Raw genomic sequence first — 19,213 nt, forward strand, 5'->3', positions numbered from 1 at the left:
TAATCCCAGCTACTCGGGAGGCTGAGGCTAGAGAATTGCTTGAACCTGAGAGGCGGAGGTTGCGGTGATCTGAGATCGCACCACTGCACTCCAGCCTGGGCTACAGAGTGAGACTCTTGTCTCAAAAAAAAAAAAACAAAAAACAACAACAAAAAAAACTTATTCACTTTTTTTCCTTAGAAGATTTTTTAAGTCTTATTAAAACTGTCTTTACTTCTAAGGGTAAATAAGTCATCATGCTCCACAGAACTATCACTTTAAATAAGCTTCGTAATATTAAAATAATAATGTGTATGTATGTAGATGTAGGAAGGAAGGGCTGAAAGTATTGATAGAACTGTCAGAAATTTAACTGAACTTTTAATACAATCTAGAGTTGAGAACAAGGAATCATTTTGTGGTTCATATATCCTCCTGTTTCCCTAACCTCTCCTTTCACCATGCTTTCTAGTATATACATAATCAAATAAGGTGAGTATAGGAAGTCTACACATCACAGACGTTTTCCTCAGATTTCCAAATGAAACACAAATAGATGTTATTAAGTGTACGTTCATTGAACTCATTAAAAGTAAATGAGTGTGACTTTTAATTTTAAGGGAAAGGATGAGGATTTGGAAGCATCAGGCTATAATAAAGCAGATGGTACAAATAGCCAATCTGGAATACTGTTATTTTCAATAAAATCAGGCAATGCAGTTCCATTCTGGCATTTTCCACTGTCATTTGCAGACTATCATCTGAAGATACCTACCATAGTGTTTCTCCAGGATGCTAGTGTGCTCTCTCACTAGTGTATTTATTAATGCCTTGGTGAAAGGAGTGCTTTCTGGGTGTTCTGAAGTGGGTGCTTTGTGGGTGGCTGACCAGGTTGCACATAATAGGTCCACTCTGACATTCTCATCTCCTAGAGCCAGTAGACCCTTTATGCTCGGTAAGTCAAATATCTCGAGCTAATTGACTGTAGCCCGCTATTGGGTCCAAAGTCCAAGCTTCAGTTACTCAGCCTAGCAGTGAAAAACTACACCTGAATATTGAGTCAACACATTAAACCACAAATCCTAGATGAGTATGTGCATTTGATAAATTTAGCTGTATTTAATTTTTTATTTACCCACCTTGGGGTAACACCCTTTTGACCTGAAGGAAGAAGCTGAGGCACAGGATATGTTTAAAGAGTTTGCTTGAGCCAAAGTGAGGACAGCTGCCAGGAACACACTTCCAGGTTACCTTGAGGAGTGCTCCATTAGGTCTTTGTTACAAGTAGGTTTTTAAAAGCAAAAGGAGACAAGGGCTGGGCTGATACAAAGTCGTTTGACAGGAATTTTCAGTGATTTACAAAATAACATTGATTAGTGATTGGCTATTCGTTGTTGAACTATAGCATGTGAGTCATGGTCTCCAGTGTATGGCATTTTATGGCTACTTGGCATCAGTTTAGAGCCCACATAGCAAGTGGCCTCAAGAGGTGATTATTTAGCTCAAGGTGGGAGTGAGATGTGACTGCTCTCACATTTTAAATACCTCTCTGGGCCTGATAATTTAAATGGTCTCACATTCCTCAGATAAAAAAAGTTTATTTTCTTTCTCAGCCCTTAGAATTCATTTCTATATGCTGCCCATACTCCTTCCAATATAAATTGCCAAAATCCTTTAACACCTTCATTGCTTTTATGTCTAGTCTCTGCTGTGATCTTAACTGTCATCATAGGCCTGAAGACAGTGACAAGTGATTGGGTAGGTGTTAAAGATACTTGGCCTCCCCTTTTGCAGTAACTATTTCAGGTGAAGTTAATAAATGATTTATGCAAAAACAGGCTGGTTGCCTCAGGTTATAGCTGCTTTGGGGAAAGGGATGAGATTGCTTCTACCTGCAGAGGTTTGAAGCAATATGAGGGTTCAGAGTTCCCAGCACTGTGTTTTGCTGCCCGAAGGTTCCAGTATGTTGTCCAAAAGATAGAAACTAAGACAAAATTAATATAGAGTTTATTTGGGCCAAGGTTGAGGACTGCAGCCCAGGAAACACAGAGAAGGGCTCCAGAAAACAAAAAAGAGGCTCAGGTTTTTAAAGAAAGACAAATCAGGAGAAGGAACATACAAAAGTCTTTTGTCAGGAATTCTCATTGGTTTGCAGAAATAACATTGATTAATGATTGGCTGTACATTGTTGAACTATAGGGTATGAGTTATGGTATCCAGAATATGGCGTTGTTGGGTTAATTTATAGCTATTGATGACACTCAGTCTGGAGTCCACATAGCTGGTAAATTACTTAGCTCAATTGGGAGAGTAAGATGTGACTGCAGTCACATTTCAGTGCCTCTCTGGCCCTGCTAATTTAAAGGGGCTCACATTTCTCATAAAAAGTTTCTTTTCTTTCTCACATCTCACATGTCTTGGGGACTCCACTCGTTCTGAATCCACACCCTTAGCCTAAGAGGTTTGGTCAGTGTTGTGCAGATCAACATTTTGCACCTTCTGATGGGATGCACTGAGAAACATTGTTCTTGTGGTATTCCAGCCAAAAATGAATTCTTTGAGACTAGTCATAAACATCAGATGGCCCCAGGTTGAGTGTCACTGTACACAATTAGAGACCTATACATTATAAAACTGTTGTGAGAGATAGGGAAGACTGAGGAACTGTTCTAGACCAAGGGAAATTGAAGAGACATGACTACTAAATGCAACACATGTTTCTCAGTTGGATCCTGGGCTTCGTAAGAAAAGGAGACATTGTTGGGATAACTTGAATTGGGTCTGTGAATTCGGATGGTAAATGTTCTGGTAATGTTGATTTTTTAAATTGAGAGGATTGCTTCGCGATTATGGCAGAGTGTCCTTGACTTTGAAAGATACACACTGGAGTATTTAGGGATAATAGGGCATAATATCTGCAGAACCTCCTCAGTGGTTCTGAAGAACACTAATGAAATCAGTACATACACAGTAATAAAGAAAATGCAGTAAAATATTAGCAATTGGGGAATCTGGGTTAAGAGGATACAAAAATTCTTTGTACTATTTTTGTAACTTTGCTAATAATAATGAAATTATTTCGAAGTAAATTTAAAATTTCTGAGCTCATAAATTCTAATTATGAACAAAATGTTTGGAATACTGTTGTTAATCAAATTGATGACACTAGGAAGTGACTCTGGCCTAATAATAAGGGCCCAGCAACTTTGTATTTTGTAAGAATATTGTGGTGGAAATACACAAAGAAAAGTATCTAATTTGGTCTCAAACTAATTTGCCTTTGGATAGAACGTAATGAATGTGAAGCAAATGGCAATTATTATTTTCATTTTGGTCCATTATCAACCTTGATGAGACCTTCTCTGACTATATAATCTAAAGTAGCCACCCTCTCCCAAATACTTTTTGCATTGCCATATATATATAATTTAGAACTTATTAGCTGAAATTAGTTCATTTTACTCACTTTTCATTGGCAGTCCGCCTCTACCAGAATATAAGCTCTGTGAGAGCAGTAGCTGTCAAGACCTACAACAATTCCTTGGCACCTAGTAAGCACTCCATAAATATTTGGTAAATGAATGAACAAATCAGTATTATTGTAATATAAATTCCTGGAACATGCTTTCACCAGGCCTGTCATTACATATAAACAAGCTGTATTCTATGGGGACAATATTTCTGCAGTTCTATCTGATATTTTATGTTTTATGTAACTATTGGAAAAATAATTTCAAGTTTTCAGTTGACCTTTAATTCCCTTTTTTCCTTTTGTGTTTTGAATTGCGTTAGTCAAAGTGAAAGGGAAGAATTTGAAAGTGAGTTCAAACAACAGTATGAACGAGAAAAAGTGTTGTTAACTGAAGAAAATAAAAAGCTGACGAGTGAACTTGATAAGGTGAGTGATTTAGTCTCATGTTAATTGAGTAGTACATGCTAGATGTTCAAAACTGATAGGAATTGTGAGTATAACTTTATATTTGGCATACATTTTTGTTTAATAGTCTTTCTCCTGAGTTATGTTGCTTCTATGATATACGCAATTCTTTGTTACAATAATCTGATAGGAGTCTTCTGAGGAGAGAGTTTTGCTTATCTCCTTTTATTCTTTGTCCCGTTTATTTTTTTGAGCCTCTTATTTATTTCAGTCTCCATCCATATTAGTCCATTTTGGGGTTACTATAAAGGAATACCTGAGACTGGGTAATTTACAAATAAAATAGATTTATTTTGGCTTATGGTTCTGCAGGCCATACAGGAAGTGTGGTGCCAGCATCTGCTTCTGGTGAGAGTCTCAGGAAGCTTTCAATCATGGCAGAAGGTGCAAAGGCAAGGGAGGGAGCAAGAGAGAGACTGGGGAGGTGTACACACTTTTGAACAACCGGATCTCAATGAGTACTCACTTATCACCAAGGGGATGATGCTAAATCATTCATGAGGGGCCTGCCCTCATGATCCAGTCACCTCCCACCAGTCCCCACCTCCAACACTGGGAATCACATTTCAACCTGAGATTTGAAGGAGACACATTGAACTCATGTCACCATCTGTTCTCTTTCTTACTCTTTTCTTTCAATATTCATCATATACCCCGTCACGGATGGCTAAGTTCAGGCCAAGTTAAGGCTGTCAAGGGACAATTAGGCCAAACCTGGAGAAATTGTAACAGCTGATTCATATTCACAAAGAAGAACTGGTAAAGCTAGAAATGATACCAGGGGTAGGTGATAATCTAAATAAACCATCTCAGCCTAATTTCTAGAATCATGTATTGAACTGAGAAGTAGCCATATTCATGAACAAAATTTCAAATACTTAAAGGAATTTTTTTCCCACTTAGTATCTCAAATTTCCCAACTTCCCACCATTCTGCATTTCTTGTGCTAATTCCTAACAAGCAGTTGTAAAAATCCTAATATTAACCAGAAGTTTATTGTTTGTTTGTTTGTTTGTTTTGATATAATCTCGCTCTGTCACCCAGGCTGGAGTGCAGTGGCGCAATCTCGTCTCACTGCAACTTCCACCTCCTGGGTTCAAACAATTCTCCTGCCTCAGCCTCCTGAGTAGCTGGAACTACAGGCACACACCACCACACTCAGCTAATGTCTGTACTTTTAGTAGAGACGGAATTTCGCTATGTTGGCCAGGCTGGTCTTGAACTCCTGACCTCAAGCAATCCACCCACCTCAGCCTCCCAAAGTGCTGGGATTACAGGCGTGAGCCACCATGCCTGGCCGCATGAGCCACTGCACCCGGCCCAGAAGTTTTAGTAATTCTACTTAAATTTAAATAAGGAGGACTGGTTAATTGTATTTTATAATGATATATAGTATTTTCCTCCAATAAAAATATTATGTTCAATTATTAGTTATTCCAATAACAGACTGAAAGACCTTGACTTGTAAAATAGAGATTCTTCCTTCTTTTTGTTTTCTATATAGCTCTGTATTTCTCACTATTTTCCCCATGATTATTTAGCATGTAAAATGCTAAATAAGTATTTAAAACATTTTTAAAATGACTGCTTGTTTTCTAAGCCTTTAAAAAATGACTAGTTGAAAACTACTTGAGAAAGAATACTGTTCGTATCGTAAAGTCTTGTAAAGCTAACATACACAAACATTGTAGAAAGTGGCTGAACAGTAAGTAATATAGATTGATTTTTTAAGCCACGTATAGTGCATGAACTTTATTGTATAACAGTTATTTCCATTGAAATAAGGCTGACAATATTTGAACTTTATCCAAGCAGGTCACATAATTGTTATTTCATGTGTTGACTAATTTGATTACAAAATTTAATGTCATTTTGTCCTATAAGACAGAATTTTAAGATTTTGTTGAGTTACCTACTAAAAGATGTTACTACATTTAAGAAAAATTATATTGGAAAATAACTTGAATGTAGATCAAATTTTAACATTCAATTATTGGTTTAATTTCATTGTTAGCCATACATTTCTGCTGAGTTTATCCAATATATATATTTAGAGAGAATTTTTCAAAACTTCTTATTTGACTAAAATTGTGTTGCAGTCTAATACACCCATGAAAAAGGGACATACTTAGACCTAGTATATGTAGTGAAGCCTCCTTGATGAGGCCTGAAGGATAGTTTGTTTTTAAAAAAACAAAACAAAACAAAAAAACAGAATTACCCATTCTTGCTAAATTGAAAGATAGGTAGGATATGAGTAGCACTTTAAGAGCAAATTCATATGATAGGTAAATATTTAATGTCCAGTGGTTACAGGGCAATATTTATTCCTGAAGAAATGGGGGAGATCTGGAATCTCTATTTCCATTTGAACCTCTGCTCTGTTTCTCAAACTTTTGTTCAATTTTTGCATCTCTCTCTTCTTAATTCTCAATCTACCTTTCCCTTTTTAATTCTGTCTGTCTCAGTAGTGATAAACTGAACTTCACTGCACATCTTCACTTTCCATTTATTCATTTTCCAATTTGGTTTGAAGTGGGTAGTTTCCCCAAGGATGACCACAGAAGCATTTGCCATTGCTGAACTATTCCATTGGGAACCAGCTTGTAGAGAACTGGATCTCTTCTTGACAGAATTACAGATATAGAAGTCAGAAAGCAATTATTAGGTTAATTTTGAAAGGTATATTATAGATTTTCACATTTTTAAACTCCAAAAATAAAAACATTTAAATAAATTTTTAAAAATTAGATGACATTTTTGTAAATCTTATAAGCCCCACTTTTTACTAAAAGATAATTCATTGCCGGCTGGGCACAGCGGCTCACGCCTGTAATCCCAGCACTTTGGGAGGCCAAGGCAGGCAGATCGCTTGACGTCAGGAGTTTGAGACCAGCCTGGCCAACATGGAGAAACCCCGTCTCTACTAAAAATACAAAAATTAACCGGGTGTGGTGGCACATGCCTGTAGTCTCATCTACTCGGGAGGCTGAGGCACTGAGGCAGGAGAATCACTTGAGCCCAGGAGGCAGAGGTACCAGTGAGCCAAGATCGCACCACTGCACTCGAGACTGAGCGACAGAGTGACAGTCTGTCTCAAAAAAAAAAAAAAAAAAAAATATATATATATATATATATATATATATCTCGTTGCAAATATAATTAGCCATCTGGTTTCCTTGAATCTCATAACAAATTTTTAAAAATTAGCCATTTATGCAAGTGAGTAAAATTGTTTACAGTAAGAAAAGTTGTAATTTGTTTTTAAAATTTGTTTTTTTTTAAATATTTTCAAAAAATGTGGAAAATATTTAACATGAAAGTTACCCATAATGTGATCACCACAAAACAGGGATTTTAATTTTGTATGTACCTTTCCAGGTATATCCTTATTATTATATAATTGCAATCATGTATACAATCCACTTACTAATCTGCCTTTTAAAATGTTAAGAGCATTTTTTTCATAATCCTATGTAGTCTTCTTATAAGTCAAATGTGTCAATGTACAAATAGTAAAACCTCATTTTCAAACATGAAAAATGAACTAATACTTAAAATTTACTATGTGCAGGTCATCTTCTGAATTACTTCATATAACTCATTTAATTTTTACAATAACTCTCTAAGGTGTACCCTTTTGTTCTTAACATTTTATAAATCAAGAAACTAAGTCAAAGAAGGGTTAAATACTTTCCCAATCACAAGAATAAGAAGTAGGATTTGAGTACAGGTAGTCGGGCTCCAGAGTCCATGCTTTTATTTGGTAATAATGCAAAGATTAACTTTTTTCTAACCAATTCCACATACATTAAGCAATCTATTGAAAACTACTTGTCACTGTTGTAATATGACAGTGCAGAGTTTGCATTTTCCTCCTCCTCTTGCAAACCTCCAACTGAAACCCCAACCACAAATGTGGAAGGGCTGTAAAAAATAATGGTAATCCAAAATGGATATTAGTGCAGGAATTAATGAAGAGAAGATGCTGCATATACAACTCTCAAAAACAGCTGATAGACTTCTGGCTATGCTAATATGAAGAAATTGATTAATCTTCTAAAAAAATACTAAAAAGCAAATGCAATTGTCAAAAACAACCATTTCAGAAGTCTTGGAGTTAACCAGAGGAAGGTGCCAGCTACAAAACACTGCTAAGATAAGTTAAGGACTATCTGAACAAATGGAGAGATAAACTATGTTAATGGATTGGAAGACTCAATATTGTTGGGATAGCAATTCTCCCCAAATTGATCTGTAGGTTCTGTGACATCCGTATCAAAATTCTGGTAGGCTTTTTGTTGGAATTCACAAGCTTACCCTTAAACTTACGGAGGAATAGAAAAGACTAAGAATAGTTCAGATATTTTGAGTAAAGTTAGAAGTTGGAGGATTAACACTATGTAATTTTAATACTTGCTATAAAAATGCAGTAATCAAAAAGATGTAGTACTGGCATAATGAAACAGAATGAAGAGTCCAAAAATAAGCTCTTACATTTATGATCAGTTGATTTTCTGCAAAAGTGCCAAGGCAATTCAATGGAAAAAGGATAATCTTTTCATATAGTACTGGAACAATTGGATATCCATATGTGAGAAAAAATGAACTTGGATCCTTACCTCATACCTTATACAAAAATTAACTCAAAGTGGATCACAATCTGAAATATAGAAAGTAAGCATAGGAGAAAATCTTTGTGATTCAGGGTTAAAAATGTCAAGATAATGATATTAAAAGCACAGTGCATGAGAGAAGAGTAATGATAAATTGAACATCAAAATTTAAAAAGAACATTAAGAAAATGAAAAGACATGCACAGATGGGGAGGTAATATTTCCAAATCATTTATCTGAAAAAAGACTTGTATTCATAATATGTAAAGAACTCTTAAGGTGGACGTGGTGGTTCATACCTGTAATCCCAGCACTTTGGGAGTCTAAGGCATGAGGATCACTTGAGCCCAGGAGTTCAAGACCAATCTGGGAAATATAGTGAGACCTTATCTCTACAAAAAAATTTTTTTAAATATTAGCTGGGTGAGGTGGCACATGCCTGTAGTACCAGCTATCTGGAAGGCTGAAACAGGAGGATTTATGTGAGTCCAGGAAGTCAAGGCTGCAGTGAGTGGAGATGACACCACTGCCCAGAGTTTGACCCTGTCTCAAAAAAAAAAAGGAAAAAAAACCTCTTAAAATATAAATTGAAATATAAATATAAAATCTTAACATATAAATATGAATTTTCATAGCATATTCTCATAATAGTAAACAACTGGAAACAGTACAAATGTTTATCAATGGTGCATGGATAAACAAAGCATACCATACCCATATACTAGAATACCACTCAGCAGTAAAAAGGAGTGGACTTCGGATACATGCAACAGTATTGAGGTTCAACTTCAATAATCTAAGTGAAAGAAGTCCAGTACAAAAGACTACATATGCTGTTATTTCATTGATAGAAGATTTCAGAAAATGCAGAACTACAGAAACAGAAAGCAGGTCAGTGATGCCTAGAGAAATCAGAGTGCGGACCAAGATCAATTGTAAATAGGCACGGGGGTATTTCTTGAGTATTAGAAGTGTTCCAAAACTGGATTGTAGCAATCACTGTACAACTGTTTAAGTTTGCTAAAAATCATTCAAGTATACACTTACAATGGGTGAAGTTTATGTTATATAAATTATACCTCAGTAAAAGTGTAAAAAAAAAAACAAACTGGTAAACTGTATTTTCAGAGGCAAATGGCACACCCTAAGGTACAAAACTTAAATCTCTTGTTTGCAATAGGCAAATCAGTGTGTGCCAGCAGTGAGTGATAGCTTCCCTGGATCTCATTTCCTTTTGGGAAGACAAGGAGGTTGGAGGTAGGATTAAATGGGGTATTACAGACAAACTCTATATGCATAAAACAATTTGTTGTTGTTTTGCCAGAAGGGAAGAAATGAAACTTTGCTTTGTGATTTGTGCCAAAATTGCCTATCTCTGCACAGAAATACAGGTTCAAAATGCACACCAATAAAATCCTGTGTCATTAGTAGAATTCCTAATAGCTTAGAATTGAGAGTTGGCAAACTATGGCCTCTGGTCAAATCTAGCTCCCAGATTGTTTTTGTCTGACCCATATAATAAAAATGATCTTTACATTTTTAAATGACTATTTTTAAAAAGAAGATGACGATGATGTGAGATTTTATGTGGCCCACAGAGGCGAAAATACTTGCGTCTGGTTCTTTACTGGAAAAGTTTGCAGACGCTTGACTTACAACATGGTTGTGGCCTGTATTAGTTAGGGTTCCACAGAGAAACAGAACCGATAGAGTGAGTGTATGTGGGGGGTGGGGGGTGGTATATGTATGTGTGTTGGGAGCAGGGGAGAGTATAAGGAATTGGCTCAAGTGATTATATAGGCTGACAAGTCCCGAGATCTGCACTGGGCAAGCTGGAGACCCAGGAGAGTGTATTTTGTAGTTGCAGTCCCAAAGCTTGGCAAGCGTAACATTCAGGAAAAGCTTCTGTCTCGTTTCAGGTCTGAAGGCAGGAGAAGCTGATGTCACAGCTGATGTTCCCCCCTATTATTGGTGCAGTCAGCCTTTTTGTTCTGTTCAGGCCTTCAGTTGATCACATGGGGCTCACATACATTAGGGAGGGGATTCTTCTCAGTCTGCCAGTTCAAATGTTATCTTATGTGGAGACACCCTCACAGACCTACCCAGAATAATGTTTGACCCAATGTCTAGGCACCTTGTGGACCAGTCAAGTTGACAATCACATGGCCCCTTTATCCCTAAAAACCTGTAAATAGATCCTCTAGGAGCAACTCACCTTCATCAAAGTTGAGTAATCAAGAAGAAGCTAGCACAGTATCTCTACAAACATACAAAAAAGGAAGAAAGGAGTAGTAATAAATAGTACATGAGACCATTTATCAGAAAAAAATGTAGCTATGTAATAAAATAGTATGCAAGTATTTTTTCATGAAAAAAATTTTTTTTTTTTTTTTGAAATGAAGTCTTACTCTGCCGCCCAGGCTGGAGTGCAGTGGCACAATCTCTGCTCATTGCAACCTCCGCCTCCCGAGTTCAAGCGATTCTCCTGCCTCAGCCTCCCAAGTAGCTGGGATTACAGGCATGTATCACCACACCCATCTAATTTTTTTTTTTTTTTTTTTTTAAGTAGAGATGGGGTTTCACCATGTTGGCCAGGCTGGTCTCAAACTCCTGACCTCAGGTGATCCTCCCACCTCAGCCTCCCAAAGTGTTGGGATTACAGGTGTGAGCCACTGTACCCAGCCTTTTTCATGAATTTTCTAAAAACTTAAAGCAAGCACTTTTTGCTTCTGTGACAGATTAGCTTACATCCTACCACCTCACCAAGAAGAGCTATAAAGCTGGATTTTAAAAATAATACTATACAAATACCACTTATAGTATTCATCTGTAAGAAGTCATTGGAGTGACAACAAGGAAACCAGGACTTTACTGACCAAGATCCTAAAGGGAAGAATAGTACAGAGCAGTGAGCCCAACATTTAGTGCCACTTTTCCTCTTTAGGCATTTGCAGATATGAAAGCAGAAAAACCTCAGAATCTAGGAAGTTGAACATGGTATTCCACAGTTTTACAAGGCTGGAGAAAGAAAAATGGAAGTGCATTGCCTATCAAGTTGCAGGATCCTTAGTAAATAATTCAAACTTTCAGTTGAACCCATTGAAAGCCTACATTTTAGGAGTAAGGGTGAGTAAGAAAGATGAGTCCTCAGTGACTGAAACCCAGCCTCCAAGTATTTCAGTCTTTGATCTATCTTTACTCTGATTGCCTACCAAAAGTAAAAGTAAATACTCTGTGGAGGAAGATATTATCCAGAGTCTTAAAATTATCTAAAATTTTTATACACGATATGTGGCATGCAGTAAAAAATTACCAGGCATATCAGCAAACACAACCAAATCATTGAAAATCAAGAGAAAAATTCAGCAGCAAAAACAAAATCAAAAAAGGGAAAATGAAAACGAGGCAGTCAGCAGAAGCAGACCCGTAGGAGTTCCCAGTATGAAATTTTTATGAATGGACTTTAATCAGGTGACTTGTTCAAGAAAGTAGACAGATGAAGAATTTCAGCAAACAACTGGAATCTATACAAAACTGTCAAATAGAATTTCCAGGAGCAACAAATAAAATAACTAAAAGACTCAATAGAACATTTTAACAACAGATTGGAGAGAAACAAAGAAAAGGACTGCATATGTTAAAAAAAGATTTTTAGACTAAAGTATAGTCAGGGATTAAAAAGAATAGAAAATATAGAAAGGAGGATATAAGACATAGAGGATGTGATGAAAAGTTGTAACATACAAATAATTGGTTTCCCAAAAGGCAAGAAGAGAGAGATGGTGGCAGTGCAATACTTGAAGAGTGTTTATGGCCCAGAATTTTTCCAAACCTATGAGAAACATTTAGCCACAAATTCAAGAAATACCACAAACCCTAAAAGTGAAATAATTAATAGAAATCAGCCCCCACTTAGACAAATCCTAGAAAAGCAGCCAGAAACCAACCAACATAAAATTCTAAAAGCAACCAGAGAAGAAAGACATTATGTTCAAAGGCGTGAAACTTCAACTGAAAACTGACTTCCCAACAGAAAAATTAAAAACGGAATTCAGAAGAAAAAGAATGTCCTAAAAGTGCTATAGTAAAATAACTGCCAATTTACAATGTTATTTACAGCAAAAAATGCCTTCCAGAAATGAAGGCAGAAATTCAGAATGTGGAAAACTGCAGGACAACCTACATTCTTTTTTTTTTTTTTTTTTTTGAGACGGAGTCTTGTTCTGTCACCGAGGCTGGAGTGCAGTGACGCAATCTCGGCTCACTGCAAACTCCACCTCCCAGATTCAAGCAATTCTCCTGCCTCAGCCTCCCGAGTAGCTGGGACTACAGGCGCATGCCACCACCTCCGGCTAATTTTTTGTATTTTTAGTAGAGACGGCGTTTCACCGTGTTACCTAGGATGGCCTCGATCTCCTGACCTCGTGATCCACCCGCCTCGGCCTCCCAAAGTGCTGGGATTACAGGTGTGAGCCACTGTGCCTGGCCAGGACAACCTACATTCTTCAAGTCAAAAGAAAAATAAAGGTGTTGCAGGGGAACCTATAAATAAAATAGACTTAAAAGATGTATCGGGCCAGGTGTGCTGGTGCATGCCTGTAATCCCAGTAATTTGGGAGGCCACAGCAGGCAGATGGTTGGAGCCCAGGAGTCTGAGACCAGCTTGGGCAACATGCCAAGACCCCATCTCTACAAAAAATTTAAAAAATAAAAAATTAGCTGGATACTAATTTTTTTTTAGCTGTAATCCCAGCTACTTGGGAGGCTGAAGTGGGAGGACTGCTTGAGCCCAGGAGGTGGAGGTTGTAATAAGCTGAGATCACACCACTGCACTCCAGCCTGGGTGACAGAGTGAAAACCTGTCTCAAAAAAAAAAAAAAAACATATATCCAATCATTAGGCTGTGTTTTCTTATTGGTATCATGATTCAATTTAACCAACTTAAGTTTTGTGATATGTTGAAGTAACTGGAAACTTGAACTATTACTATTTATGTGATGTTAGAAAATTTGTGAAATTTGTAGTGTGATGCTATCGTGGTTATATTTTAAAAGAGAGATCCTTATTCTTTAGAGATACATACAGCGATATGTATGGATAACATTGTATAATGTCTAGTATTTGTTTCCAAATAATACAGGAGGAGGGGATAAGAGAACAGGCGTACAGGCCAGGTGTGGTGGCTCACACCTGTAATCCTAGCACTTTGGGAGGCCGAGGTGGGCTTATCATCTGAGGTCAGGAGTTCGAGACCAGCCTGACCAACATGGTGAAACCCCATCGCTACTAAAAAGACAAAAAATTAGCCGGGCGTGATGGTGCACGTCTGTAATCCCAGCTACTGGGGAGGCTGAGACAGGAGAACTGCTTGAACCCGGGAGGCAGAAGTTGCAGTGAGTTGAGAACGCACCATTGTACTCTAGCCTGGGCAACAAGAGCAAAACTCTGTCTGGAAAAAAAAAAAGAGAACAGGCGTACAAGTGAAACAAGATTGATGTTGAAGTAATCATTGTTGAAATTAGGTAGTGAGGCTCATGGGAATTCATTATATTTTCCTTTTTTATATATGCTTGAAATTATAAGCTTTTTTAAAGAAAAAAAGATGACACAAAGACATTTTTGGACAAAAAAAAAAAGAAAGCTATTACCAACAGAAATAGGCAATTCTTAAGCCAAGCAGAGAATGTTCACAGAACCAAGTCACTGTAGGATGGTAAGGGAAAAGCAAAGATAGCAGGAGAATTCAGAGTACTTGATATCCAAATTCAGTGAGCAAAGGGGATTATTATAATAAGACAAGCATTTTTGGGTAGTTGATGTTGAGTAATCAAATTTGACAATACTGTCTGAACACCTCGAATTCTTGGTCCTAAAAGTCATGCATGTCTTAAAACTACCTTTCAGCTTACTACTTTGTATGAGAACTTAAGTATACACAACCAGCAGTTAGAAGAAGAGGTTAAAGATCTAGCAGACAAGAAAGAATCAGTTGCACATTGGGAAGCCCAAATCACAGAAATAATTCAGTGGTGAGTGCTCTTTTAAATGTTTTTTTGTGGATGATTGTGAGTATGTGGCCAAGTTGGTGTGAATTCCAGATGGCTGCTAATAATGGTTTTTATCTCATTTGTCAGCTATGATAAATAAGTTACTCTGAAAAGCACAGTTTTATTACTGATCTGTTATTTGTGTTCTACTGTGTTTTCTGTTACATTCCTCTGTTCCCTAACTGTAACAAATGTCCCATACCAGCATTTAACACAGCTTCATTGAAATCTGATTATTATTACTTTCTAAGAAAATGTTACCACCTCCAGAGTCAAAGTTGGAATTCATCTGCTACCTATGGATGTTTCTTTCTAAGACCAAAACTCCTGTATTTGTGAGTATTTTAAGAAATGGAAGGCCTGCAAAAAAAACTTAGAAGCTAAAGATACTGTACTGTTACATTCTATCATGATTATACCAGATTAATTCACACATGGCATTTTTAAAACCTTAAATGGTTACATTTTAGTTTTATCAACTCTTTCTCAAGCTCTTGGGATTTAGTTTGGAATATTCATCTTAGTAACCTTCATATTCATTTATTAAACAATTATTCTGGTGCTGGTAAAAAAAATTCATATTTTAGTAATACATGGAAAAAGTAGAATCTAATGAAGACTGTATTTCCAAGTAAAAATAGGTAGCTTAACTTTTTATATTTATTTAACTTTTTAAATCCTTTTTGGCAAATGGTAGTGTTTAATTTATATCAAAACAAATACGGGTTGAGCATTCCTAGTCTGAAAATCTGAAATCTGAAATGCTTCAAAACGTAAAACTTTTTGAGTGCTGACATGACAACACCACAAGTAGAAAATTTTAGACAGGACTTTGTGATGGGTCACAGTCAAAATGTTGTTTCATACACAAGAAATTATTATAAAACATTGTAAAAAATTACCTTCAGGCTATGTTTATAAGATGTATATAAAACACACAAATTTTGTGTTTTGTCTTGGGTCCCATCCCCAAGATAATCTCATTATGTATATTCAGGTATTCCAAAATTAAAAAAAAAAAACCTGAAATCCAAAATACTTTTGGTCCCAGACATTTCACATAAAAGCTACCCAGCCTATAGTTTCATCATATATTTATAGATCAGTCATTTGTAGGGAATTTTAATTCCTGTATGCATATTTTGGTTCAAATGTTTTTCCATTAAGAGTTCTTATGCTTATAATGTTTCTATTCAGTGCATATAAAGGGAATATGCAGATTGTGGAAATTTATTTGGGTTCTAGACAGTACAGTTATTGGTTCATTAATTTGTATCATCAAGTCTGCATTTCTGAAGCAAAATCCATTTTAATCTTTAACCAAGTTTATAATATCAAAAATTATGACTTGCCATTTGTAATTCCATTTTTATGTTATCAAATATATATGTAAGGAGGAGCTGAAAATGACTTTTCAGAAGACAGAGTCAAAACCTGTGATACTAGACTACTGATTTTTTCAAGTGTCTGGCATGATGAGTTCAGCTGGAATGGGAAGTGGTGCTAGTAACGGAAGGAAGCTTTCAATGTGGGCTTTGTAGAAAGGGTGAAGATGGAAGTTTTATATGATGCCACAAAACACTCACTATACACTTTTCACATTCAAACGAAATATGCAGAAATCAGAAATACAAGGAAGTCACTTTGCATAAAAGCTGTTATTAACCCTACTTTTTATTTAGAAATGGACTAATAGATAGCAGATTGGCAAATACCCAAAGGGAAAAAGTAAAATATATATTCCCTGTTCAACTTTCTTACCTACTTGAAAGTTAACTCTGTGAGATACAATATCCAAGCTTATAAAGGTCAGACTGAGTTATTTTCATTTTTTGAGTTTAGTATGCAGATTGAGTATTCCTTATTCAAAATGCTTGGGACTGGAAGTATTTTGGATTTCTTTTGGATTTTGGGAAGTTTGTATTATACTTAACAGTTCAGCATCCCTAATCCAAAAATTTAAGCATCTTGTTAGGACTCAAAAAGTTCCAGATTTGGAGGCATTTCAGATTTTGGATTTTCAGATTAGGAATACTCAACCTTCTTTTAAGAAATGAGGTAATGCTCAAACAAGATTATAGGACCTCATGACATATAGCACTTTAAATGTTTCCTGGGACAAATGAACAATTTTAATACAAAACAAATACTGCAGTATATAAAACCTTACATGAAGTCACTTCTAATGGCTCTTGAACTCCACCTCCTCTCTCTTTTGCTATGAAATATCCGTTTCATAAGAAACCCTTTTAGAGCAAGGACATCTTCTTCTCACCACTGTTAGAGTAGGAACCTTCCTTCTCGCCATTGGCTCATCAGAGGACTTCACATTTTCTCTTTGAAATAATATTACAAAGAGAGGTTAGATTAATAGGCTAGTCCATAAGATTTATTTTTTAAATGTGTTTCCTCACATAAGGCATTCTTCTGGTACAATAAGAGATACAGAGGTCTATAAATGTAGTACTTGCCTTTAAGTAACTTGTAACTTAACATTTAAAGTTTAAAAACTATTTTGACCAGAGCTGGAGATAACTTATGAGACTTAAATATAAATGCCTTACATATTGAATAGATACTGACTTTTTAAAAATAAGAATGTAGTGTTGAGAGAATTATCTCACACTAGTTGCTCAAGAAGGGTGGGAATAATCAGTTAAACTAGACTGTGTTTTCTGAAAACCCTGAGTTTAGTAAAATACCCTACACCTAGTTTGACCAAATTGGAGAATTTATGTAAAAGAATAGTAGGAAATAAGAGTAATAAAGTTACTGCAACACAGTTGTCATGAATACTAGGTAAGAATTTTACCTTCACTTATTTGTAAGATGGAGAAGGTTTTTGCAAAGGTAATGGTGTTAAATTAAAATGATGATTAGGCAAATAGCTCTTAACAGTGATGTTCAGGATGAAGTAGAAGGTAAGGTTAGAAATAAAGTGAACAAATGCAGGAGACATTGTCAAAGAAAAATCTACAGGACTTAATACTATTTACAAATGAAGGGCAAGAGATGAGGAGAAATTAGTATTCCTGAATTGTGAGTTAAGGAAGTTAAGAAAATGATGGCATCATTGAAGTAGGAAAGTTAAGTGGGGTAAACCACCCTTGGGGAAGATGATACAATCAATTTTAGCTGTTATTTTATTTTGTTTGTTGGTGAGACTGAGGTGATCCTGAGACATCTCAGTAGAGATTTCTCATTTGCTTTTGGAAAACTAACATAAAGATTAGGATTGGAAATGTATATTTGGGAATTAAATTCATTGTGAATAAGGCCAATGAAGTGGTTGAGATCTTTTTAAGGAGACAAGAAAGAAGGAGAATGGTAAGGGCTATGTTATAAAAGCTAGATGAAACAGCCTTGTAGGAGAACCAGGAGAAGGGTTTAATAATTACAGAGCGTTTCAGTAATGAAACCTTTGTCTCTCTTTATTGAAATCCACTCACATTATTTGAAATATTCCTCATCCAGTAATGCTCATTTGTGTATAGTAATAGCTTCTATTGATTAAAACGTAGGAGTGTTCTGGTCATTAGGCTGGAAATTCACATGTATTCTTATTTAGTTATTACACCGGTCCTGTGAGATAGATATTTTTACTATCCCCATTTTATAGGTGGGATAACAAAGTTAGAGAAGTAACTTACCCAAAGTCACACAGCTGGTAAGCACCAGAGCTAGGATTTGAAACCAGGTCTATATGACTTAGTAATCAAAGTTCCTAATTACTATATATGCCCCAACTTTTCAAGAACTGTCCCTTATTTGACTTCTTAATATGCCCAGTGTAATAGTATTTAATAAGTATTAACTAATTGATTATTTGAGAGAACTTGGAAGGGAAGGATTAAATGTGCCAAGAGAACACATAGATCCAAGTTGGCCTTCTGTAGTTGAGCTTCAGCAAAATAGTTGAGGCAGGAATTAGACTTCAGGAAGTATAGAGTAGTGAATGGAGGGTTTAACACTAGAGCAATTACATGTATGGAGTATAACAATGAAAGAGGGAAAAATGGGATGTTTGGGGATTTGTCAGTGAGGAGGATGGGGAACTTTTGGATTTGGTAGAGTTTGTACATGTTTAAAGGAACCAATGGAAATAATGAAATTGAAAATATAAGGTGTAGTAGGGAGGGTGATTATGTATAGTAATAATAACTGTGTTATTAAGAAATATTTGAATGATTTAGCCAAATAAAAGATGAGACACCTACCTCTAAAACTGTTTTCAAAAGTTAAGAGAATGAATATGAGTAAACCTAACCAAATGGCCTAGAAGCAAGGAGCAAGAGATAGTGTTGGGGCCAGGTGCAGTGGCTCATGCCTGTAATCCCAGCACTTTGGGAGGCTGAGTGGATCACCTGAGGTCAGGAGTTGGAGACCAGCCTGGCCAATGTGGCTAAGCCTCATCTCTACTAAAAATACAAAAATTAGCCAGGTGTGGTGGCATGCGCCAGTAATCCCAGCTACTAGGGAGGCTGAGGCAGGAGAATTGCTTGAACCCAGGAGACGGAAGTTGCAGTGAGCTGGGATTGTGCCACTGTACTCTAGCATGGGCAATGGAGCAAGACTCTCTCTCAAAAAAAAAAAAAGAAAAAAAAAAAAAAGAAAGATAGTGTTGGGGTTGGAGA

At 36.3% G+C, this 19,213-nt stretch overlaps 1 protein-coding gene across 19 annotated transcripts in view; it reads left to right on the plus strand.

Annotated features, from left to right (window-relative positions):
- Nucleotides 1–19,213, plus strand: part of CDC42BPA (CDC42 binding protein kinase alpha) — a 314,383-nt gene that overhangs the window by 211,314 nt on the left and 83,856 nt on the right. For all 19 annotated transcript variants that reach the window (XR_004030077.1, XM_030812764.1, XM_030812771.1 and 16 more), the window contains 2 exons: nt 3,772–3,877; nt 14,437–14,561. Coding sequence is in view for 18 of the 19 variants with exons in the window: in XM_030812764.1 (XP_030668624.1) it covers nt 3,772–3,877; nt 14,437–14,561 (231 nt within the window). In the remaining variant the exon portion in view is untranslated. The remainder of the gene's footprint in view (nt 1–3,771; nt 3,878–14,436; nt 14,562–19,213) is intronic.

This window comes from Nomascus leucogenys, chromosome 5, assembly GCF_006542625.1.
Source record: "Nomascus leucogenys isolate Asia chromosome 5, Asia_NLE_v1, whole genome shotgun sequence".
NCBI lineage: Eukaryota > Metazoa > Chordata > Mammalia > Primates > Hylobatidae > Nomascus > Nomascus leucogenys.